Here is a 27,179-nt window from a genome sequence, read left to right as displayed (position 1 = left end):
TCCGAACACAGGGTCACGGGGGTCTGCTGGAGCCAATCCCAGCCAACACAGGGCACAAGGCAGGAACCAATCCCGGGCAGGGTGCCAACCCACCGCAGTTAACAATTTATACATTTTCAATATATTTTATTTAAAATGTGATATGTATTTACAAAGGTATTTTCTGCAAAGGTTACATTCAGGAGGTGGCTATGCCACAGATAAGACAAAATTAACAACGCCATGTCAGGCCTTCCATCCTCTGAAATTTTTGAGCCACACATACCTACCAACCCACCCACTCATGTTATTGCTCCACAGAAGGTTTGGTGTGTGTGTGTGTGTGTGAGGTTACCAGTTTAGGAGTGAAACCAGGCAAATCAGTTACAATATGAATATATCCCAATAAGCCTCAACATTAAAACTGCTAGCCTAATATTGTGTAGATCCCTCTTGTGCCCCAAAAACAGCTCTGATAACAAAAGGCTAAGATGATTTTTTTTTTGTTTTTGTAGCAAGAAAGTAAAGTAATAAATGGGAAATACAAACCAATTAACAAAACTGTAAATCAATGTGTGAGCCGAAATGTTAAAAAAAGAAATGAATGAGTGAAAGTAAATTTTGAAAGAGTCAGTAATCAAACCATGTTATTTAGTACGTCTGAATCTCACTCATTCACTACAGCTTCTTTATATTTTATTACCTATTATTTATTATTTACTGAATTCCCACATTTAAAATAGACAGGGCAATAAAATAACTAAACCATCTTCTAGGCAAATCAAGCTTATGCAGAATTTTACAGATACCAAGCTGATGATGCCTCATCTTTATATTTTAATATTTAAAAAAATGCAAATAAAAAATTACCACTTAAATATTACTTCTAAATGCATCATTAATGCATGATAAACCAGGCCTTCCAGCTAGCAAGCTAAATACAATGCAATTTCCATTGCAACCCCAGTGTACGTAGGTGGAGCATCATGTCTTCAAGATGACACAGCACATTCTGGAAACAACTGCAGATTTTCAAGTTAAATATGCATGTTCCCAATACTAATCTTAATTTTCTACACAGCCAGAGTCTGTCTATTTTCCTAGAAGCCACTTCTTCTGCAAACCTAGTTTGTCTTTTCCTTAAGATTGTGGTGCGGGTATTTGCCTCACCACCATCATGGACGCCAGTCATTTCAGAATGCCCTTCACTTCAATGCTCTCCTCAAGTGCAAGAGTTTGGTATTGACTTCTGCAATGACATCCATCACCTTCCACCAACTAACACTTTTCCTTGGTAAATGATTATTTGTTATAGTTAAGGCCATGTTGAAAATGTTGTAAGCAATATTACTGGTACAAGAAGAAAATCTGTTCAAATTGTGGCATCCAGTGTACTAGTGTGATGCAATTTACAACTATGCCATGGACAAAATGAAATAAAGCTCTCACTTAGCTTGCTATACAAGATGCAAATACAGACTGCTTGCCCACAGCATAAGTAATTTAGGACATTCTGAAATGCATTTACAACTGGACAATCACTGGCTTCTTCAAAAGCTGTTTTGTTGTTAAAACATATCTGAATTTCTGGATGTAGGCTTCCACTTATATAAGGAGTAAGGCTAATATGAAACTGGAGATTTACGAAATTAAGCCAGTAATTGCATTTGTTTTTATTTCATGCAAAGTCATTTAACAATCTTAAATATTCTCAATTATTTTTTCACATAAACAATCACCTTCAAGCTAATAATAATTTTGAAGACTCTTTCAGAAATAGATTTATGAACAAAACTGAAAAATACTCTTACCCTCTCGTCATTGGATGCTTTTTCAGGCTCATCCTTACTTTCATCATGTAAAGGCAATTTTGACAAAGATAATCCATTTAAAGCAGCCATTCTCAAAGGGCCAATTTTCTTAATATCAGATCGGCTTCCTCTTTTCATTCCCTAAAATTTCAAAAACAAAGAATTTTAGATAGTCAGAAAACTATATCCTACATAAAAACACAAATTCTGAAATCACTATATCTGCTAATAAGCTTTTAAAAAGACACTACTGCTAAATATATCTACAAAATGAAAAACACTGGGGCAGAGAGAATAAGTAGCTACCTGCTCAAATCTCAAGGTCCAATAAAGAAAATAGTTAAGCCAGTGTTCCATAGTTAACCCTGGCAGGTGTTCTCATTATAAGAATGCACAATCCATTATCTCTATCACAAACAATTTTTACCAGAAGACTAAAGATATCTGAAGATAAGTGGTATGTGTTCTGGCTAGACAGAGGTTTTTCTCCAAAACTGATACAAAAAAAGAATTATTAAAAATGCAACATTTCACATTTGCACAAACAAATTGATAGCAACAGTAGAAAATGAGATAAAGTATATTTGTGAATTTCCCCTTGGAATTAATAAAGTCTCTATCTATCTATCTATCTATCTATCTATCTATCTATCTATCTATCTATCTATCTATCTATCTATCTATCTATCTATCTATCTATCTATCTAAAGTAAGAAGATATAAATGATTTAAAACATTAGACAAATGATGTAAACATAATTCATGAGTTTTCCAACCTTACTTCGCTCCTCTTATATTACACAGTGAAAATACACCAATATAAAATATTTCTAGCTCCTCATATTGCATAAATTAATCACTACGAAAAACTGAATACAGTGATAGTAACTAGTACTAAACAAAATGGTAGTATGAAAAGGATCTAAAAAATATCTGAATTGGCATAAACCTCACTAATTCAGTGTGTTCATAAGAAATGTAATAATTCTACTTCTTGAGGTAACAGCACATAATAAACAACACCAATTGCATCAGATATCTGAAATATTAAAATGTATGCATTAATTTAAATGTTTAAAGTCTAACTGTTGTTGATTACAATAGAAATTTGTAATTTTTCACCCAATGAGACAGGGTCAGATTGACTTTATTTGTCCCAAAGGGGAAATTAAAAACATCATCATATGCATAATCACTGACCTTGAAATAGTCTAAAACGATATCCCCACATGCTTATGTTCAAAATTTGTCATTTTTAACGTTTTGGGAGTGGCTCCTAGATCGTTAGCACCACCGGTAAAAACTTAGATATCAAAAATATTATAATATGTGTAATTATCCATCCATTATCCAGCAACCACAAAATAGCATGACACTCCACATGCCTATATTACCGATTCCCATTTTTTAAAGTTTTGTGAAAAGGAATAACTTTGACTCCTTGTACCCCATTTAGGGTGAATCCCTGGGGTCAGCTGATGTGGCATACAAAACTTCAAGTCTATCTGACCATTTTTGCTAAAGACCTAATCATAAGTAATCATAATAATAATAATAATCATAATAATAAGTAATCATAACTTTATCATAAGGGTGTAATTTCCTGCACAACACATGGCCCAAAAATGGCCTAAAATTAGATTTTTCCAGGTGTAGGGGGCCAAAAAAGTGGGGAACTTCCAAAAGTCTAACAGTATATCATATGTGGGGGTTCTCATACCGGTGAGTCGGAAGGTGTTCAAAGAATTCAAAAGTAATTACTATGAACACAATAAATTAAGGAATCAACACTTCAGAAGTATATAACAAGTACTGGATTTTGAATAACTTTTTTCCCTGAAATGCTCACTAGTGCTAATAAGCTTTTAAAAAGACACTGCTGCTAAATATGTCTACAAATAAATCTACAAATAAATCTAGCTGCAAAAATATACCCTGTGTCTTCCAATTGTATAAATTTATATAAAATACAGCAGTTGTATCAAAACTGTGAACATAGTTTCTGAGAAACATGTAATATAGAAAACAAAGATTTTATGGAATCAATTTAGAAATGCAGTAAAACCTCAGCAAGTCTGTTTGAGATCTGAAGATGAATGAATATTTGGCTACTCACTCCACTGGGTGGCAGACCTTCCAGAGGGTTTCTTCTTCCTGATGGCACATCAGACACTGGTCTTTTTCTAGAAGAATCCCTTTTTGCTCGTAGTCTCTCATAAGCAGGCTCAAACTCTGAAACTGATGGCATTAAAATGACTTCGCCATTTTTGTGTCCTCTGGCAATTACTAATGTGTTATCTTCATTAGCGTGCTTTCCATTTACAGACATCTGAGCAACAGCTTGTGATTCGTAACTACGGAGGTCAGAATGAGAAGAATAGTTTGGAATAGATTCACTGTGGTGTTGGGGGAAGATATCAAGAGGCTGTTCTGTAGTGTTTGTGGCATCTTGGGATTGTGGTGTGTGTCTACCATTTTCATCCTCTAGTTCTTCTTCCTCTTCACTGCTGTGAACAAGCATGGTGGCATCAGAAAGAGACTTTTTGTGGCCATATCTCACGTCTTCCTTGCTTTGGCTTGGTTCTGGCTGTGGTCTCTCCAAGAAAATGGAAGGAGTAACCTCTGCCGCAGAAGTAGACATCGTTCTCTCTTTAACCCTCATGTTCTCGAAGCTAAATGTTAGTCCAGCTATTTCAATACTATTTCTCTTCTGTGCATGATGCGTGGTTATTAGGGGTTCACTTACTTCTTGAAGAGAATGTGCAACTGGAAGACTGTCTTCCTGAAAGGTCTGGACTGAATGATGAACACGTCGAGTAATTAAGTCTGGGTTACTGCTGCTCACATACAAATGTCTTGAAAGATCAGGAGTACTATTGGCTGGTCGAGGATAGGGATATGGTGGGGGTGGACGGTAAACTTGCGTCCGCATTATATTTGTTGCTGGGTACTCCTGGGATTGAAGCTGAACATTGGTCAGCTCTGGAACACTCACTGCACCCACAACAGGTCTTCTGTCTGCAGGGTAGGGGTAAGGTGTTTGACTATGGAAGCTATAATTCAGGTGGAAAGGATACTGATTCGCATTTTGAGAGCTGAACTGAGCATGGTCTCTGATCTCTGGCTGGCTGTACACTAAGGGATCTGGACGACTGTAAGCATAAGAGTTGCCTATGTTAAGGTTCCTCATTGAGTGACTTTGTCTATCAGCATGCATCATTTCTCTGTTCTTCTGTCTCATCACCGTTTCATAGTCTGGAGTGGCACGGTAAGATGGAGGGATGAGAGCGCTATGACGGTGGGAAGGGATATAATCTGGTCTCATTACATCACTCCCAGTTATACTTGGATTAGAAGACATAGGAGAAGGCTGCATAAAATGCTGAGGGTTATTGAGGGAGTTTGTACTATGTGCACTATAAACACTTCCGTTTCGAATCCTGCCATTGTACTCATGAGGAGATCTGTCCAGGCTTGTCTGAGAGTGATAATAATATCCATTTTGACTGTTCATGTAAAGGTTATCTAAGAAAAGAAAATTAGCAATTATTTAAAAAAATCCTTAAACCTTCAACTTTAAAATAACGACTAGTGTACTAAATGAATCATTAACTTTTTTTCTTTAATAAGATAACAGGAGCAAACAACCTTATAAACAGTCTTACACCATTGTTGACATTGCCAAGCAAAATACATAATGTATACCCATCTATATGTTTAATTATACCACTTCATGCACATACTGTATAGGCACTGAGGAAAATGTCACAATACCCCAGAACAAAGTAAACAATAAATGATGTACAACAGATAAAACAAGAGTTTATCATAAACAGGAAATCTCATATTTTCAGATTTTTCCCTGGACTTTACTACTTTTAGATCTAGTCATGCAATGGATTAAAATGTAATAAAACTGGCATAAACTGAAGTTGCATTGTATTCTTTAATAAACAAATATAATTTATTTAGCATATAATAGATAACAGGTCTTCGATGGAGACATTTCGTTAAAAACATTTTTTAAATGACAAGTTTTAGGAGATCAAAGTGGAAATGGAATTTCCACAATACCTTGTGAAGATGTATAAGGTTCTGTATAATGTCCATTATAATGCAGCTGATGTGGAGTCATCATGTATGGCTGTTGTTTTGGCTAAAAGAAAATATGAATAATTTCTCTTTATTAAAATATTACTAAGGAACCTAAACGATAATACTAGAAGCACACATTCACAGCATGCTCTAAGCTATATTTTTTAATTGAATATCTAAAGAGTTACAACACAGAATTATTACATAAAAATATAATACTGTCACTAACTTGCCAGAGATTTCCATCCAATATGTTTATACCCATTCCCAACCCAAAATGCTAGAGGGAGAGTAAAAGAAAATGTCCTAACTACAGTATTCCAAAAAAATGATAGATGATTTATTAATCACAATGTAAGCCCACAGTGTTACAGCAGCCCACTCAAATCAACTGCTGTCAGTTTTACACCAAAATCAAACATAATATATTGAAGTTTAAACATGCAAATGTCCATAATCTCTTTTAATTAACATTTGAATATAAAAATTGGCAGAGGAGCAGTATCTAAATAGGGCTGCCATATTTGTTCAAACACTCAAGTTGGCAATCTTTTCAAAATTTACATATGACAAAATGTTTCTAAGCCTTTTGAAAAAGACATGGGCCAGGCACTTTTTCAGTTTAGTAGGATGAAATGCCATGTTGTTAATACTAATTTGGTTTGATGTGAAGACACAATACATGTGGGCTCATTCTTAGAACTCCTTGCAAGTTGGATCTAATTTGAATTTAATTTGAAGAGTCTGGGCTTCCAGTGGTAAAAATCATGTACAACATAAAATCAATCTGGAAACATTAGCTTGGAGAAATTAAATCATTTAACTTAAAATGTCAGATACTGACACAAATTAAAGATGAAAGAATTCTAAGTAATGTATTTTTCCATTCTTTATTAGATTGTTAGGTGCTGGTCCCAAATCAGTTAAAAAAAACAAAAAAAACAAGTGAAAGTTGTATTACAGTAGTTTTGTTACTGTTCTTACCCTAGTAGTTATATTTTACGGTGGCAGTAAAGAAAGATAAAATGGAAATCACTTGGAAATGAAGTATGCTACAATGAGCAAAACCTGTAATCTGAATGTAATGGAATAAGTGGGAGATATTTAAAGGAGATCAGTCTGAATGAGGCAAAGGTAGCATCAATGCACAAGACGTTAAATTGAATGTAGCAAGAAAAGAGGGGAGTAACACTTGATATCAGAAGCACAGCTGATGGCCAATCCTTATTTTGTCTTTCTGTGCAAAGTATTTTCTGGAAGAGACTTCAGACCTGACAAACAGTGCAACTACAGCATCATCAGTTAACAAAAGAGCCACAAAGCTGAATGTACATTTGTCAGGGGTTTCATAAATGAAATTGGGGACACTAATACCACCAGCTTTGAAATATTTCTGCTAACTGTGACATTGCAGGTCCACTCCATGCTCCCATCATACTTACTGGGAGCCCTGAACCCGACAATGTCACCAAGATGAGCTGACAAATGAGGATAATTCTCAAATGAAGCCAGGGGATATTTCCAAAAAGTGCCAAAGTGCTTTTATTAAAACAATAATCACAGTGTCCAAACAAAAAGTGCAGTGCATCTGGTTTCAATAAATAAATCATAAAACCAAGTGTTCAGTGGGGATAAAAACATCAGTAAATAAATCCATTAAAATCCGAGGTTAAAATGCAGTCTCACTCTTCCCGATCACAGCCCACCTCCGTCTCTCATTCTCCCTAGCTCACCCATAACTCCCGCAGCCGGCGGAGACCCAACAGCCACAAGCTCCTATCGGCCGACCAACGTCTTGGCTTCCATTAAGGACATCACTGCCAGACCGTCCGAGGTCGGCTCTCCTCCCTTCATCCTTCGCGCTCACGCAGTCGCTCCTCAGATCCCTCGGGAGGACACCTGCCTTGCTCACCCCACTCCAACTGAACATTCAATGGGGTGAACTAGCCCCTAGAGTGCCACAACCTAACGCTCCTTCGCGGGGCCCCAACTTGTGCTGTCTCCTCCTTACAGGTGGCCAGATCGTACTTCCAAAACCGCCATTCATGTCCTTTAACCTCCTTCTTTTTCTTTCTCCCCAATCCATCTATCAATCCATCTCGATTTATCCATCTATATCCCACCTTTCCTGATGTCGACCCATATATATAGCCCCATCACCCCGCGCCTCTGTGGCCACAGCGCCTTAATCACATGCCGCAGGAAGCCAATGAAGCAATTGAGAACGAACGCACCCACACGTGCAGGTGTGACTCACTCCAACTACCTCATTAACTCCCCGCGATCGTGCAATCGCGCCCATGGTGAATGACACGGCTATTATATGGATTTAAAACCCGGCTCTTTTTTTTTTTTTTTATATAAAAGCAGTGGACCCGCTATACCACACTAACAGGTTATGAAGTAAATAGTACAGGCAGATATTTTATAACAGTGAACTGTACAGATTTGTAAAAGAGGTTAATATTGATAAGCTACTTATTATTGATGTAATTTACAAATTACTTAGCTGTCTGTACGGTTTAACAGAAATAAAGCATAAGACAGTTAATATGCATGATTCAGTTTTGAAAAATGATACATTACAAAAAACAAAACCTCTAATCTGCAAGCAAGGACAGGTTTTCTGTACAAAAGTGAATTTCTCACAGATTAGTTCAAATCATATTCAAAAGAAAGGATAAACAAAGAAAGAAAGTCATGTCCTGTTGTGGTCATGTGTTGTTGCCATATTGAGTTGAAGAATTCAGGGCTTTTGAAATGTGTTATTTTAAAAGGGTCTATGGTTCAGGTGTTGTGAAGAAATATGTGTATATCTCATATTAATCCAGATGCTTTGTTGGACTGAACACAGTAATCTGAATTAAAAAAACAATTTCCAGGATGTTACATTTACAGTCATTAAAAGTGTAATCTTCTGTATGCTCATTTGCCATTATGAACTCAAAAAAATGTACATTTTGCTAAAGTTTTATAACACAGTTTTCTCTCTGGTGTGATAAAAAAAAATTGTCATTGGGAGCACAGAAAGCGCAGAATCTGCACTCTTCATCTTCGTGGATCCGGCATTGCAGCAAAAAGTTTGTTGACGCCTTTCTGTTTCACAATTATAATGATGCACTTCTAACAATCCAGCAAAGAAAACTGTTTTGTTCTTATCCTTTAGAAACTGTAGCAATACATGAGTTCAGCTTCCTGTGTTAATTTTCTAAATGTATCTTTTCAAGCAGTGTCTTATAGACAAATAGATATGAACACATATATAAATATAAACATACATACACACACATACACACAGAGCTATCCATGAGCTTCAATTCCACTTTCAAATTCTTCTTTGAAAAGTACGATTTTGTTCTAGAGAATTCCATGCTGGCATCCTGAACCTCAGTTTTGTTCTAGAGACTTCCATGCTGCCTTCCTGGAACTCTGTTTTCAGCATCATCAAATATGCCTTAGGTTTCCAAATTATGTTTTTTTTTTTTACAAATTCACAATCCTTATATTGTACTTCCATACAAATTTTAGAAGAGACCATTTCCAGGATCTGCATTAATGACAAACAGCAACTGTTCTTGGACATGCATCTGTCTGTATAATGTGAGCAAGAAAACCAAATTCTCATTTCAGATCAGATTTTCTCTTGGCTTTAACAACTGTAATTTTTTTTCCATTGAAGTTACAAGTTAGCATTTTTAGTATTCTAACCTATACATTTTCCATATTCAAAAGACATTAATTGAACTGAATTAATACAAGAATACTCTTCTCTTTGCATCTGTTAACACTGTAACACCAGAATAAAACTGAACATTTTAATTAGGATCTTTATGTTGTTTCTTAATTAAATGGTTTCAGCACTGGATGTTTTACAGTGAAGAATAATATTGCCTTTGTGTATCAAGACACTGCTTCTAACCAGCTGTAGGTTTTGTCCAATATATAGTAAAACAGATAGCAGGAACATTTATCAATGTGATGCAAGTCATAATGACAATAAACTAAATTGAATTAAAGCATATTTGGTGCTATAATGTGATCTTTATTTTATAGTAACAGCAGTACTTTTAACAGTAATATAGTTAGTTGTCTTATACATCTGTGCAGCAGATAGCATGTGAAAGGAAAAATGGCAAACTTTGAGTGTAAAATTCCCCCTTTTCTGTGGATTTTGCACTGTGAATGAAGAAAAAGTATGTCACATCTAAAATACCACAGAAAAATAGATAACTTAGCCAGTTTATTACAGAAAAAAACAACTACTACTATATGTTCCTAAGTGAATTAATTTGGAAATACTTCAAAATCATCTTCTTCCAGAAACTGTTGTTCCTATAGGTTGTAGGGAGTCACAGTCTGGAGGCATCTGGCAAATTAAGAACCAGAACATAACATGATATGTGGATCTCCATAATATGGGATGGAAATAAGGAGTATGTCATCATCATCATTTTCACTAAACAAAATGCCAGCATGCCAGCCTGGACTGACCAGGACATTTCTTCAAGTGTACCTTACTGAATTCTCAAAGGCTTCAGGGCCAGTTAAGAGGTATAATCATTGCCCCAGGTATGCCTTAGGTCTGGTCCTGGTTGGTCTTCATGTCTTTGATAAATATTTCTTACCAACTAAGAAATTAATTTACAAAGGTAATCATTGTGAAATATATAAGACATAATATCCTACATACCAGTGATATTCTTGTTGATGATCTTCTTCTTACAGGATTAACTGCAGGTGTTTGTGTTTGCCTGTAGAAAAAAATATTTATAATTATTGTAGAAATTCTAGAAAATATTATAGAATACGGTCTAAAAAATATTTATCATTAAGTCATTGCTCCATTTTTAAATAAATTATCTTTTTTGGTTTCACACAATGTTTAAATATGGTAATGTATATTTCTAACAAAGTAAAACATTTAAAGAAAAATAAAAAGAATACAAAGAAAACAGAATTCTTAGCAGAAGGCAGGTATGAAAAGTCACTTTGCTCACCCTTTGCTAGGAAGAGAAGTACGAGAAAGTATGGGAAAGCGAGGAAAAGAAAGAGTAAGCAAAGACTTCTGGGAGCCCTCAGAAGGTGCAGCTTCAGATGGCTCTCTAAAGACACAGGAGAGTAAGACAGATTAGAAAGATGGCAAAGAGAAGACATGAGCTACGTGCCACAGAGAACAAATGAACACTTACAGACTACTGCTGTTAATTCTGTAAAATTTATGTCGAGCAACGCACATTCTCCAAATGTATTTAGCTGTTTCCATGTCTTCCTACAATAAAAAGAGACAGAAAATGTAACTTTACAGGTAATCATTTCACCACATTTAGTATCTACATGAAAATAGTGAATTAGCACAAACAAATGCATGCCTCATTGTAAGAACTACACTGAGAAAAAAAAATTGTACACATTAATAGTATCAAAACATGGAAACTCACTGTCTGAAACTGAATAGTTTCTTCTTTATTGACCAGTTCCAGAGCAAAGAAGGATTTATTGTGTGACATGTTGGCGATATCATTCCACCTGCACAACATATGGAAACATATTTTAATATAACAGAAAAGTGTTTTAAGAAGCACAGCACAAACAGGTCAAATGTTAATGACTTCAAATATAAACCTGTGGTGCAATCTGAGCAGGTCTAGCAATCTTCCTGCCACCAACGACCCTGTTAATGACAGCAGCAGCTCTCTATTATCCAAGCCAGAAGTCATTATGAGTGTTTAGGGGAGGTTGTTTTATATTATTATATTACATTATATTATATATATATATATATATATACAGTAATCCCTCGCTATATCGCGCTTCGCCTTTCGTGGCTTCACTCCATCGCGGATTTTATATGTAAGCATATTTAAATATATATCGCGGATTTTTCGCTGCTTCGCGGGTTTCTGCGGACAATGGGTCTTTTAATTTCTGGGACATGCTTCCTCAGTTGGTTTGCCCAGTTGATTTCATACAAGGGACGCTATTGGCAGATGGCTGAGAAGCTACCCAACTTACTTTCTCTCTCTCTCTCTCTCTCTTGCGCTGACGTAGGGGGTGTGAGCAAGGGGGCTGTTCGCACACCTAGACGATACGGACGCTCGTCTAAAAATGCTGAAAGATTATCTTCACGTTGCTATCTTTTGTGCAGCTGCTTCCTGAAACGACATGCTGAACGGTGCTTCGCATACTTAAAAGCACGAAGGGCATATATTGATTTTTTTTATCTGTCTCTCTCTCTCTCTCTGCTCCTGACGGAGGGGGTGTGAGCAGCCGCCTTCAACAGCTTTGTGCCGCGGTGCTTCGCATACTTAAAAACCAAACAGCCCTATTGATTTGTTTGCTCCTTTGAAGAGGAAGATATGTTTGCATTCTTCTTAATTGTGAGACTGAACTGTCATCTCTGTCTTGTCATGGAGCACAGTTTAAACTTTTGAAAAAGAGAAAAATGTTTGTTTGCAGTGTTTGAATAACGTTCCTGTCTCTCTACAACCTCCTGTGTTTCTGCGCAAATCTGTGACCCAAGCATGACAATATAAAAATAACCATATAAACATATGGTTTCTACTTCGCGGATTTTCTTATTTCGCGGGTGGCTCTGGAACGCAACCCCCGCGATGGAGGAGGGATTACTGTATATATATATATATATATATATATATATATATATATATATATATATAAAGCTACTTTTGGGGACAAATAAAGTATCATCTATTTATAAATCATAATATTTTATTAGCATTTAGTTCATCATCTATATCTTAAAGAATAAATTAATATTTTTCTAAGTTAAGATTTACCAATGCATACCACTGTACAGAACGTAATTTAGCATGGGCATGGCCTCATGTCATTTAGGTATATTTTAGGACAGTTACTTGATTGTTCTTGTGTATGCTTAAAATGGCCACCAGTAAGCATGTGGAATACCATTATCAACTCCTTCACATATCACACCATCACAGTACTTCAAAATGTAAACAAAAAACATTTTCTTTGATGGGTTTAACCTGTTATCTATGCAGTACACATTGTTAAACTTATTAAAAAATAATTTTTTAAATATAATTAAAAACTACTTCATTGCATTTCCTTTTGTTTATCAAAGAATATATTTATTTATTAGTCAGAGCTTGCAGAGTGATGTATTTCTGGTTTTCTGACATCTATCTATTTCCAAATCTCTTATTTTAGTAAATGTTACAGAAAACTACAACCTGTCTGATCAGGACTGAACCCTGACTAGACCACCAGTCCATATCAAATCACATGCAGTCAAATCGAAAAATTTAGAATTGCCAATTAAATTAAATTAGCAATCTCATAATCACAAACGCGCACACACAGACACACACCTTTTGGGGATTTTGGCTGGATGAATAGTACCAAGGAAAGTCATGGGGCTGAGATTTTATACCAATGGCTCTAAAACTGGGCAATAGCTGAACTGCTCTGCAGGCAAATTAGGTGTTAAATTTTTACTTACTTTAAATAATTTTACTTTTGATTTCTTCACTTTTCATCAAAATTAAGTTAAAACACAGTGACCATCTGTCCCTCCACTAGTTTATTTTACACTCAGATATTTATTAACATTCAAGACATATCCAATAACTAGTAGCACTGCTTACTAAAATGTATACTCATACCAAGACATAGATCTTTATGTGTTTTTTAACCACATCACTTTATTTTTAATAAACTGCTTTATACTATTTTGACTTTGTTTCATTCTGCATATGTATTTTCATTTATATGCAAAGCTTTAATATCTAAATGTATGGCACCACCTGGAACCTGCTTTAGCAGTATGCAGGTCAGCATATCTGACATTAACTTTATTGTATATTAACTAAACTCTCATTGTGTTTCTTTTTGATTTGAACAATTAATAAATACATATTTGTGGAAGTATATGTACTTTAGGATTTACAAAGGAGTGAACAACAACAGTACAACAGAAAGCAGCTTTGTTTTTCTAAGTTTTCCACCTCCAGTGGCTTACGTGAAGAGGTCACCTATAGTTGTTTTTACATACATTAAGTTTTCACTTGGATTAATATTTTCAATAACAGAACACAATGAAAGGAACATGTATTTTATTATAAGCAGATATCAAAAAGTCTGGAACCTGAAAAAAGTACGGGGAAAATTCCATTAATTAATACAATTTCTGAAAGCAACATACACCAACAGTACTATCTTGTTAATATTTGCTGTATGACTCACATCCAGATATCCCTCATAAAACAAATTCTTCTGAGATGTAGAGGTTTGCCTTCCGTTTTCATGACACTACTGTATCAATCTATCCCCTAATGTCAGCAACTCCACTGTTGACTGTATTAGTACCAGGAAATAAATGTTAGTTAGCATCTGGTTAAAAATAAAAAAAATGTAACAACTAAGAAAAACAAACAAACAAACAAACAAAAAAAAAAAAAGAATTGGGTTGGAACACAAAATCGACAAAGAACAGCAGCCCTTCATAAAATGTGTTTGAAGCTGCTGGACTAGTCAAAAACATGAAAACCACTTGTTGGATGCCCTGATTGTATTTGGTAAATAACAGTACTAGTTTAGACATATCAAAACACTCTTTGGTGTTTTTTTATTTATGGTGTTCTTTGTAGATTGATTTAAAAGCAATTTGTCGTATACATTCAGCAAATTTGATATTATATTGTTACTTTGTTGAAATAAAATTGATAAAAAAGTAAAATAAACAAACATATCAAATGACAAATTAAATTTAAATCCAATTAGGATGATTTAAACTTAACCTAAAAAACCTAAAAAACTTTAAAACACCTAAAAAGCCCTGAATAATTTTTGGTCACTTGCAAAACATACACTTCTTAAGTTTTGAATATTTCATTTATTTATATATATAAATGTGTGTGTGTGTGTGTGTGTGTGTATGTGCTTGAACTGTTAAGTCAGAAAAGCTAATATTTTCCTTCCAACCAAAGACATGGAATTTTAAAGAGTTAGAACCTTTAATGCTTTGTTACTGCAGGTTAGTCCATTTCAGTTCTTACCTAAACATCACAGGAGGTCTGCCATTTTTGTGCTTCACAGAGATACCATCCAAACATGCACAAATAAATAGATCCATGCCTTGGCTGTCCTACATAAACAAGTTAGATAAACGAGGTACAAAATGTAAACACTTGATAAAACTGCAAGATTACTCTTTTGACTTTTAGGTAAACTACAAAAAGTATACACAAGAATGGTCACATTGTAAAACACTTTGATATTAAACAGACATATTTGTATATGACAGTGCACAATACTACTATGATAAGTTAGCAAATACATCTCAGATGTAACTGGCGGCCTTGGAAAAATACACAGAATAACATTCTGTCAGATTAACAGAGACTGTGAAGCCTTTATAAATACCTTTGCCTGATAACATTCCAGGCCATATCCTTCCATTTTTTCAACTTCTTGCATATACAACAACTCTGCATCTGGAGCCTGAAGACCTCTATAATCAAAAAGATTTAAAAAGAAGTAATTATGTATATGAGCAATTACCACTACCTAAATTCAAAGTATTTAATATGAAAAATAATGAAACAAGTTACAACACATTTTGAAAAAAGGGGGACAAAAAACTCATGCTTTGCCATTACTGCCTAACATCATCACAGGATATAAAAATAATTAACATTTCCATTACAATATGAAAACTGCAAAACAAGAAATATCTGCAAATGTTCACATTCACTATGATTGTAAGAGCATGTTCAAAATTACTAATTTATTCTTTTAATTTAAATTTAAAAATCAATAAAACAATCTTTGCATATCTAATGCCAGATAAATAGAGTACAGTTTGCAGCACCACTTAACTTCAGCAACAGGTTAGGAAAGGTTCTTGCACTGGAAGACATAAACCATATACCTGTTGACAAGCAAAACTGTAACACTGTAGTGGTTTGGAGTGTGTGATTACTCCAATCAATTGGACAACTATTCCAATCAGTGTGCATATGTAAATCAGCTAAAGGCTACACACTCCTCTTCCTGTCATGTGATTTGCTCAATAGCTCAACTACTCATTGTAATGTAAAGAAATAAACTCATGTGCAGCTTCTGCGGATCACTGAGGTACAATATTAAAACTCCTATTAAGAGAGCTATATTAGATTGTGGGCTTGAAATTAGAAAAAAGTATTCCTTAGGAGGTTTTGGACAAGAGATTTAATAAAACCTAATACAACCGTCTTCACCAAATTGCAACACTTGCAAGAATAGCATACAAGAGACCAGTTTTCTTTTAATGTCATACTGTCCTTGTTAAAATGACACGGATGCAGCTGTACACAATAGACGCAAACAGTGATTATGTATTGGCGCACAACACCAGTCAGAGATTAACCACAACAGAAGAAGGCATGAACAGGTGATCGTGAAACTTTACTGATTGTTGGCAGGGCTTCTTAAAAATATACCAAAGAGGTTAAAGAAGCACTGAATAAGGAGCCATATACTATTGCACCATATAAGAGGTACAAAAGCAAACATAAGCTTATTTTTGTTCTGAAAATTTTAAATATACAGTATACCACAGTATTTATTTTAAGAAAACATCTTTAGCAAAAACAGAAAACAGGCTGCATTTAAATAAAAATGTAAAATAAGGAGAAATGGATTGTGCTACAATACATAGAAGCACATTTAATAAAACAGTTTTTAATTATCTTTAGATAATTTTTCAGTCATTCCTTTTTCATACCAACTTTAATCAATAAACAGTAGCCAGGTGGACACATCCTGTAACAGCAGCATCACACTCAAGAAAGAAACCTGCCCTGCCCCAGACAAAACCTTATTTAGAGTTGCTAAACAATTTAACATTTACATATTTGTGAATAACCAACCTGAGTACCCAAACAAATACCATGCTGACTCAAGATACTGTATACCATAAAGACAGAGATCAAGAAAAGATGTGAAATGGCTAGTATGAGGCAGAATGTTTCATTACAATACCACTAAAAAAAAAAAAAAAAAAGGTAAATCTAGTAGTCTCCAAAAATTAGGACCAGGTGACATTTAAAATCTTGCTGTATGTGATATTTTACTCAAATCTGACATAACAAATATGAACCTACCTTAAGCATGTAGCGTCAAGGACAGAGACAAAGCAAAGTTAGGAGCAGGCACTGATACAGCACATTGCCGCACCCACCACATGACAAACCACCTCAGGATCCCAGATTAGGACCCGAGTGCAGCCATGCAACGGGTGACACCTCAGCACCACACTAGTTCAGGTGGAATGGAACAGTGTGAGGTTTTTTTATGGTGGCTGGAGTGCCAGTTCTGCCACCAACCCCCAGGATTTCCCTGCAGGTTGGAGGGCCTAAATGCAGGGCTGGATGCAGATTAACGTCATGCCCAAGATGGAGCAATTGCAGGTTAAGGGCCTTGCTCAAGGGCCCAATGAAGTAGAGTCACTTTTGGCATTTATGGGATTTGACCCGGCAACCTTCTTATTACCAGTGGAGATCCCTAGCCTCAGAGCCACCACTCTGCCTGCCCTCGGGGACAACCATACTTAATGTCAAAATCTTGTCAATTTTTAATTTAACGCACTAACTGCATAACGATGCACGAAACTTTATACCATTTGTATCAATACATAACTATAATCACGTTTCAAATCAACCAAAAAAAAATATGGGCAGTGGTCTTGATCCTTACATATTCTTATAAAAGATGGCATGTCACCTCTATTGTTGGAAATGGCACAGCTTTGATGATTGTCAAAGTAATGGTGTATATACATCTTATAAAAATGTATAAGCACTGAAAATCTACTTAATCACCTTGGAGAAAAGCATACAGAGCACTATGTGAAAAAAACTATGAAAATAAATCAGGCAGACGTATTTAGCATAATCAATGTCACTGAAGCCAGCATATTTCCAATAATTTACAATGGCCAGCAGTTCATGATGAAATGACGCAATGTCTATAAAGATGCATCATTTCAGCATGCAAGGTGGAGAGAGACAGCATTGACAAAATAGAATACTGAGTAAAAATTACAAGCTCTCACAACCTCTGCAAACAAGTTAACAAAAATGTCCCAAAGTTTTCAAAGCACAGAACATGAACTCTACCAACAGACAGTGGAAGCAACACAATCAAATTAATGCTTCAACAAGTTTTTCACTAACCCCCAAAGAAAAAAAAAACAACAAAATTACAAAAGATAAAAAAAAACAAAACTAAAAAAACCAATTCACTACTTGGTAAACACTTTTTAAATGTCTAGGTACCTAATTGTTCATATGAAACTGTTTTATTTTATAGGTTTCAGCAGAAGACTTTAAAACTGGAGTATTTTCAGATAATAAATATGCATTGAAGGCAGTCCAAAACAAAAAATCCAATGTTCAGTTATAATCAGTTGCAATTTTTTGTATTTTTTTAGACAGCTGAAGGAAAAACTGGAGTCTCTAACATGTTTGATGAATCAATACAGCATAAGAGCAGGTTATTAATTGTATAAAAATCAACTAATTAATACATCAACAAAACAATTGTCCAGTTTTGCAGCAATCATCACAGTGTATGGTCCTGAAGAAGAGGGACTCCCCTCTATATGTGTAGACTATAGCTTGTGGACATTGTGCTCAATTTCCATATGCCAGACTACTGTGACTAACTGGACTAATGTTCTGATCATCAATCACTTTGTAATTATTGTCTCTTAGTTTATTATTATATGTGTGAATATTAATTTTTATATTATTTTTCTACTCTATACATGAATTTTGATGTACATGTACTGTATATGCTACAATTTTCATGTACTTGTACTGTATATGCTATTTATTGTTAATTTTACCAAATTTTTGATGTAATTCTCTTGTAAATGACAATGTATTTATGAGTTAGTTTGTTCCTTTTTATAAAATTTGTTGCCTTTTATTATGCTGTATTGATTCCTATCCTTACGGCCACATTTCCAATTCTGACTGTAATTTGTATCTGCACATGTTTGATCGAAATAAGGTGCACACTAAAGCAAAAAGTTACACATTAAATGCTTTTTCACTTAAAACTGCATTCAAAACTATTTAAAATGCTTATTCAAAATAATAAAGCATGATATAAAATAAAATTAAAATAGACACCTGTGACTGGTCATACCTATATTGCTGATGCAGCAGAGCCACTTTTTGTGTCGTTTCTTCAAGCATTCTTTCATCCTGAATCCAATCCTTTCAGCGAGTGAAAAAACATTTAAAATACATGAATAAAACAAATAAAAGTAAAAGGTCAGCATAAGCACCAAAGAATTATAATAAGATAACAGTAATCTGAATAATGTTTAATTCAATTTAAATATTAAGCCTTTATTTCACTAATTATTTTAAGATATGAAAATAATGGTCTATCTTATTAAAACATATATGATAGATAGAGGCATAATTTGAAAACAATAAGTTACCAAACACATGAATTTACGTATTTCTGTGGCAAAAACAATATCTTGAAACGAATGGTACTTAATAAGTCATTATAATCAAACCGTAATTTGTATGTACAGCATAAACAGAATTTTAGTATACTGACTTTTGTGGTTGCTTGATATTACCTCCCCAAAATAGTGAGAAGTACAAGAAACAGCACATTCCTGATGTAATAATAATAATTCTTTGCATTTATATAGCGCTTTTCTCACTACTCAAAGCGCTCAGCAATTGCAGGTTAAGGGCCTTGCTGAAGGGCCCAACAAAGCAGAGTCCCTTTTGGCATTTATGGGATTCGAACCGACAACCTTCCGATTGCCAGTGCAGATCCTTAGCCCCAGAGCCACCACTCCATCATGTAGTTCCTACTTCTTTTAGTTCCGTATGAACTGCTTACCCCACTTTGAATCAAGTCCTGCATGGATCTTACTTCAAGAACTGCATAACTAACTCTAACAGTAAAATGGCACTAGAACTGTTTTAAGCATGTAAATGCTAATTAATTCTGTACTCCATGTGGACTCCTTGATTTAAGACCCATGATCTTACCTAGACTTGCACATTTTCATTATTGAAAACAAGTATGACTTACCAAGTATAAGAAAAGCCATTAATAAATTTGTACTTTTTTGTCAAAACCTTCTGTGTTATGATCATGTAGTGCCTATCTTCCTTTGTATTAGAATAGAAGTAAAAGTAGGTTCCCAAGTTTTGTAAATGTTATGTTTGAAAAACTTGCATTCTAATCTTCCCAATAAAACTATACCTAATATATCAAGTATATCTAACATTTACATGAACTATTTATATACTAGTCAAGTCTGTAGCATGTAGAAAGTATGCTTATTCTAGTGTTATATATTGCTGAGGTGTTGGTTAATTGCAATGAATTTCCCATGGCAGGAGAAATTGACCTGAAGCAGTTCAGGTGTCGGTTCTGAAAAACAATTATGACTTCCAGAATTTACTGTTGTGGTGCGATTACAAATGAACTGTGCTCATTGCTGGCAGCAGTCAAGATGACTTAATGCAAATTATTTTTTCTGTGGCAAAGTTTATTTTGGTGTAAACATGTGTATAACGCACTTGCTCTTACAATGCTTGCTCAACATGAGTACATACAATTAGGGTAGCATTTGATCCAGAATGAAACACTTGAGTAAATGTTCCAAACCTGAATCTAAATAGTAAAAATCTAAATCTAAATAGTAAAATATTAAACATATTTTCAAATAGAGCAAAGATATGGATGTTTGAAGTAGTAGCATTTGATCTGTTTTAAATGACAGAGCATAGCATAAATTTAGGTTTAGAATTAATAGATTAAGACAGGTATGCAAATAATTTGTAGACACCTGCAACAAAGCATTAAAACGTGTGTTTCATAAAACAACACAATAACTCAATAAGTGAGTAAAAATCCTGTGAAATAAATGGACATAAGAATAATACTTGGAAATGCAACTTCTTTTAAATACAAAGCAGCTATCTGTAAATATATACAGGGTTGCAGTAGGAATTGATTTTTGAGCAGGAAAGGAGAAAATGGGGAAAAAATTGCTTTTGTTATAGTAAATAATCTTAAAAAAAAAAAAAAAAAAAACATAACTTACAATTGGAAGCAGAACAAATTTCTGGAGAAAGTCTTGGGATTCATATTGATCAAAGTCCCCAAAATCCGCTGTAAAACATACGCACAGCAAAACAACAACAAAAAATTGAAACAATCACTTTATTGAAACAATTCCATTCTTCCATGTGCTCTGGGACCACCCCATCTTTTCCTGTGAAGGGATGACTCTTTTCTTGGATCTAAAATTATATTTTATTGTTCCTTTCTTACATTGGCTTTTTCCTTAATAGAAGTTTGATCACAAGAAAATATTTTTTCTGAAAAATTAATCTTTTGGCTTTACAGGATTAAAGTTTATTCATTTTCATTTATGTACATACTTATATAACATACATTGCTTCCAATGTTCCACGGGGCACACTGTTAAATGAGAAAGGGAACAGCCAGTGAACAGTTGTTTTTTCAACCATGTAAGACAGCAAATGGTATACGGCTGTAAACATTGTAAAGCAAAATGCTCTGCCTATGCTGAAGTTAAGATATTTGCATTCATTTGTATTTTGATACTGTTACAAGGAAGAAAGAACTTGACTTGAAAAATGTAATTTGTCAGATTTATTACTGGACAAATCAAGGAATAAGAATAATGCATTTATGTATAGAATTTTTTCCCATATTCATAACATACAACAAAAATGCAAAAGGAGAAGGGACACATAAAAGTAAGGCCAATAAAAAGGCTGGATAAAAGCTAATATCAGATTAATTCAAATTCTAACAAAAATACATAAATGAAGAGCAAATCTATGTTTGAATAATAAAGCAAACAGGTTAATTGGCAACTCTAAATTGGCCTAATGTGGGTGTGTGTATGGATTTCTCTAGAAATGGGCTCACCAACCTAACCTGAGCTGGTACCTCCCTTGTGCCTGATGCTGTAAATATGGGTTCCAGGCTCCCCAGCAACTCAGTTATAGTTGTCTGCAACTCATCATGGAAAAATCAAACAGGTTTGATTTTGTCTTAAATCCTTGGGGTGGTTTGTGTGTGGGTGTGTGTGCGTGCATGTGTGTGCACAAGAGACGTGAAAACCAATGAGTGCTAAATTAAAAGTTTAATGCACAGAATACAGCCACATGGATTTAAGGAAAAATTGGGGTTTAAGACTGTGAAAACACAGTACAGGTTCTTCTCACCGATCATACATCTCATATTTGTTGTAATACAACAAAATGGAAACAAGGAAACACTGTTAAAGACACTGGCTCCATCAAGAAGCACTGATTGGCTTTTAAATTGCAATGAGTTTGTTGAACGTTCTAAGTTTAAAACTGTGCCAAGAAATGTAATCGGCCAACCCCTAGCAATTCCTGCGGGCCAAGAGTTAAGAGGACTGAAGCATAAAAATACAGGACATGACTAGTGTAGTCTACTGCAGGGCCACATAAATCTTTATATATCTTGTTTGTCAGTGAATTTTGTATGCAAAGACACAGAGAGCCAGTGAAGTAATTAGCTATTCCTGCTGCAAGGGCTCCATGTAGAGAATTGCAGCTGCCTTTAGAACAAACTACACCCGAGAAAGAAAAAAAAAAAAAAAATAGAAGAGGAATCTGCCAGTACCGAGTTATAAGAATGTGATAAAAGCTATTTACAAACTAATCAATATCAAAAAAAGGATTTAAATGAGTAGATGAAACTTTTTATTGCATTTTATTTGAAAGGAACAAAAAAAAATGAATTAATCAAAGATGACACTAAATTTCTGTACAAAAAATGAAGGGATGATTGAGTCATTCATCATCTATAGAGACACAAAAGAAATTAATTTTTGTGCACAGCTGGACTGCCAATCAGAATGAGCTCTGTCATTTTGCATTTAAGAACTTGACTTCCATCCAGTATTTACTGTACTATTTTCAAATCTGGAAGTGAGCCAGAAAATCTCAAAAACTGGAAAAAAAATATTTTTCTGCACAAAAATAGTAACATGCTCAAAGCTATGCTATTACAAAGCATGTACATACAAAAGAACAGAATAATAAGGTCAGACTCTGAGGAATTCTGAATGATTGGTGTCAAAATAGACCCTACTCTTGCCAAGATGAATTGATTTATACTGAGAAAGCCTGAATATGTAGCATGGAGCAAACTTTGTCACCTTTAAAATTGTCAGCTGGCTGCTATCATAGATGGAAGGGCCTTATACCATGGAAGTGGTAAATTCTTTATTTCAAAGGAGTTAATTTACCCATAGCCGGGAAAAGGGTTCATTTGTAGTAGTCAACAAGATTTTCTAAAATGAATGGTGAGAGCAGGGAGGGCAGAAGGAAATCAAAAATGGAGGCTACAAGCTAGAGACAAATATCTTCAAAGTTTGCTTAAGAATTTTGATACTTGCTATTAAAAACATGAAGAGAAAAGGCAGAAAATGTAATAAACCATACCAAGAACCCAGGCAGCACCAAAATAAAAGGATTCAGCTCAAAAGGCATCAGCCACTGTAAGTTTTCCATGACCCACCACGGTCAAGAAATACTCGGTATAACTGAATAGTCTCAGTCTTACTATAGTGACTTTTGAGATACCTGAATTTCATTTCCAAATTAAAATGTTAAAATGGAAAGAATTTACTCAGTTTGTTTACAGTTAGCAACAAGAGACTGATATTTTTTCCCACAGGGACATAATTTCAACTTTCATTTGGAAATATAAAATGAGAATGAAAAAAATTGTAATATATCACAAAATCAGAGTGTTTAAAAAGTAACTATAAAAACCTGTGTGCCAGTATGTAATATACATAATGATTACAATGTCTATAATTTAAAATAATAAATGCATTACTTTGTTTTATGAAATTACAGGTATACACACACACACACACACACACACACACACACACACGTAAGACTGTGTGTGTAGATATATGAACTATAATATTTATAAATACTCCACAGATACAAAGAAACATAAAATCTGAAAAAAATCTTTGAATTTCAACTGATTTTCATTTAGATACTTTTGTTTATACATAAGAACAAATCAAAGTAGTTCTGATATAGCTGCAGCCAGCAGTAATACTGAAGCATAGTACAGTAAGTACTTTTGTCACCATTTTCAACTATTCTGCTGTTTTGTTTGCAGATATCACCAAATGTAATTTCCAGTGCATGCAGCCTGCTTCTATATGAAATTTGGGTTAAAACTGGACTTTTGAACCCACTAAATAACTTGCACTGTGATAAAGCTGTGGTACAGTAATGCAAAATACATGTATAAAAGTAAAAACTATTGCAGAGGCCTAAATAAAAATTTAAGCTACTGGGATGAACTTTTCTTGAAAGACTATGTCAGTCCTGTGGGATGGTGAAGTCTTTTTGGATAAAAAAAGAAAAATAAGACCAAGAGAACAGGTTGGTTAAGTATTTTTAGACTAGAAAGAGAAAGAAGATTAACTACTGAATAGTGGTCAGCTCCAACACTTTTGTATCAAGGATTAAAATAAATCAAGTTTTTTTCCGTAGTTTTGAAAATTAATCCATTTACCAAGCACACATGTGAATTTATAATTCTAATTCTATAATATTGCATACTTTACATTAAAGTAGGGCTAAATTTGGGCCATGTTTACACTGCTAGGTCTCAATCCCTAAACTGGAATTGGAAAATAAATATTGTGCAATGTCTGTGATCTAAACTTTACATGGTCTAAGTGTTGCCTGAGCATTTACCAACACAGTTAGCTTATATCGAATGTACAGTAAGTGCTTGTAATACAGCAAAGCATATAAGGAATCACCATGGATCCTGGCATATTTATTTTTGCTGATAATCGTTGTAGCTTAATCAATTCTTAGAAATGGAGCTTGTTTTCTAAATATCATGGAAAGGTTTATACCCTTTAACAATATTAAAAATTTCCTTTTCATACTGCATGAACCATTGACCATTTTCTTCATCTACCATGATTGTTCTATAGATAGATAGATAGATAGATAGATAGATAGATAGATAGATAGATAGATAGATAGATAGATAGATAGATAGATAGATAGATAGATAGATACTTTATTAATCCCAAAAGTTAAGTGGCACATAATGCATAAAAATGATATAATCAGCTGACATTTTTGACCAAAAACAGATTTCATTGGATATACTGGAATTCAGTACTACATATTCAGGCAGCCTGAATTCAATCTCCAAAAATGTGACCAAAATCCGATCTGTGGAAAAAATGCAATCAGGTCACAACAAAGAAAAAATGTAAATGTGGCTTAGAATAGTTTACTTCTGCCACTGAAAGCATCCATCCATCCATCCATTCTCCAACCCGCTGAATCCGAACACAGGGTCACGGGGGTCTGCTGGAGCCAATCCCAGCCAACACAGGGCACAAGGCAGGAAACAATCCTGGGCAGGGTGCCAACCCACCGCAGGACACACACAAACACACCCACACACCAAGCACACACTAGGGCCAATTTAGAATCGCCAATCCACCTAACCTGCATGTCTTTGGACTGTGGGAGGAAACCGGAGCGCCCGGAGGAAACCCACGCAGACACGGGGAGAACATGCAAACTCCACGCAGGGAGGACCCGGGAAGCGAACCCAGGTCCCCAAGGTCTCCCAACTGCGAGGCAGCAGCGCTACCCACTGCGCCGCCCCACTGAAAGCATCCTGTAGCTAAAAGGAAAAAAGTTTGGTTTATAAAACACTATTTACACAAGCCAGTGAAGCAAAACTCAAGCAGAAATCACTTATGGATGAGGAGGCAACATTATAAATTGGCTTAATTTTGCTGAGAAAATAAATATACAAATATACAAAATAGTAAAGATACAACAGATAATTAACTGGCATTAGAATAAGTAGAGGGCCTAGGAAATATATTGCCAAGAACAAGCATTTCAAAACAATATTGGGGGACCACAACTGAGAGATTATCTGCTTTGTTGAACTGTACGCCGCTTGTGTTTGCTTGGTCTTATTGAGCAATACACTGAAAGCGTGTTTGGTTATAACCACCTACATCTGAGCTACCTTAACATCTATGGTCTGGGGATCTCAGATTTCTACCAAATGAATATTAAATAAAATAAATATTTTATATTTTGTGAGATCTATACTGTATAACATAAAACATATTCAAACTTTCTTAATTCAGTTTGTGATGCATCAGATTTCAACGAACAGAAAAAACAGACACTGAGTACTTGTGTCTTCTTACTGAGATCAATAACAGGAAACCCGCTTTTCCCTGCCTCAATGGCAGGAAACCAACCTCTCCCTGTTTCAAAATTTAAGGATTCCTGGGGTCTTTATGGAAACTAATATATCTCATCCTTTTTTCACAATAGTCTATGTCAACATGTTTCTAGCATCTGTTCTTTTGAACAAAATACTGAAATTAAAAATTCAATTATAATTTATAAATCTTACTCAAGAAAGAACTTTAAACAAAATTGACTAAAAGCACTTATTATGCAGCTGAAGCAAAACCCGGCTACAAACCAGACTCTCTCTTATGCCAAAATAAATCTATGTCTAAAATTAAAGTTAGATTCCTCGGACTCAGCAAGAATAAGTGTAACTTTCTTATTTTACTTAAGGTTGCCTTGAGCTAGCCTTCTACACCATTTATAGTCACATTCCTTGGCATTGTTGTTAATTAAAAAATTAGAAACAAACCTTTATTAACCAGGTGATGCTGGATTTTAGGCACCACTTTAAAGAAGAAAAAACTCTGCTTTGCATATTTAAATGTGCATTACTATTTGAACATTTAAAACTGAACTGAAAATTTCAAATGCCTCCAAACTGTATCATATTACTCAAGATACAGAATTTTCAGATTGCTTTTGGTTAGTTTTAGGAACAGTCTATTTGTGTTTTTTATTGGATAGATAATACTATAGGTCATCAAGGAAACACAATAAGACTAACAGGCAGTCTCATCCTTTTCACATGTCAGCTCCTTAGTGAACCTTTTTTCTTGCAATTGTAAACAGATGAACCATTCATGTCAAATTGTTTGTGACTTTTAAAAAGGATTGTATAACATGGCATATAAATAAGAAGATTACATTTATGACAATCATTACTACTTATTGCACCACAGAACAAGTGACTGTACTTTCTTCTTGTTAGCCACATCATGAAAGAAAGTTTTCCACAAGTCTTAAATTTAAGCGATTTTCTAGGATTAATAAAATG

At 34.7% G+C, this 27,179-nt stretch overlaps 1 protein-coding gene across 2 annotated transcripts in view; it reads right to left on the bottom strand.

The window, feature by feature from the left end:
- Positions 1-27,179, bottom strand: part of ptpn21 (protein tyrosine phosphatase non-receptor type 21) — a 94,421-nt gene that overhangs the window by 13,992 nt on the left and 53,250 nt on the right. Inside the window, exons 5-15 of one of the 2 annotated variants that reach the window (XM_051919884.1) lie at positions 20,998-21,065; positions 19,062-19,132; positions 15,291-15,378; positions 14,924-15,012; positions 11,324-11,411; positions 11,075-11,154; positions 10,883-10,987; positions 10,576-10,636; positions 5,865-5,946; positions 3,907-5,315; positions 1,791-1,931 (exon numbers count right to left, since the gene is read on the bottom strand). In XM_051919884.1, coding sequence (XP_051775844.1) covers positions 1,791-1,931; positions 3,907-5,315; positions 5,865-5,946; positions 10,576-10,636; positions 10,883-10,987; positions 11,075-11,154; positions 11,324-11,411; positions 14,924-15,012; positions 15,291-15,378; positions 19,062-19,132; positions 20,998-21,065 — 2,282 coding nt within the window. The remainder of the gene's footprint in view (positions 1-1,790; positions 1,932-3,906; positions 5,316-5,864; positions 5,947-10,575; positions 10,637-10,882; positions 10,988-11,074; positions 11,155-11,323; positions 11,412-14,923; positions 15,013-15,290; positions 15,379-19,061; positions 19,133-20,997; positions 21,066-27,179) is intronic. The other variant, XM_028822266.2, reaches the window with a different exon arrangement.

The sequence above is a fragment of the Erpetoichthys calabaricus genome, chromosome 16 (assembly GCF_900747795.2).
Source record: "Erpetoichthys calabaricus chromosome 16, fErpCal1.3, whole genome shotgun sequence".
Classification (NCBI taxonomy): Eukaryota; Metazoa; Chordata; class Cladistia; order Polypteriformes; family Polypteridae; genus Erpetoichthys; species Erpetoichthys calabaricus.
Note: the sequence above shows the minus strand (reverse complement) of the source record. Positions and strands in the feature narration are given on the sequence as shown.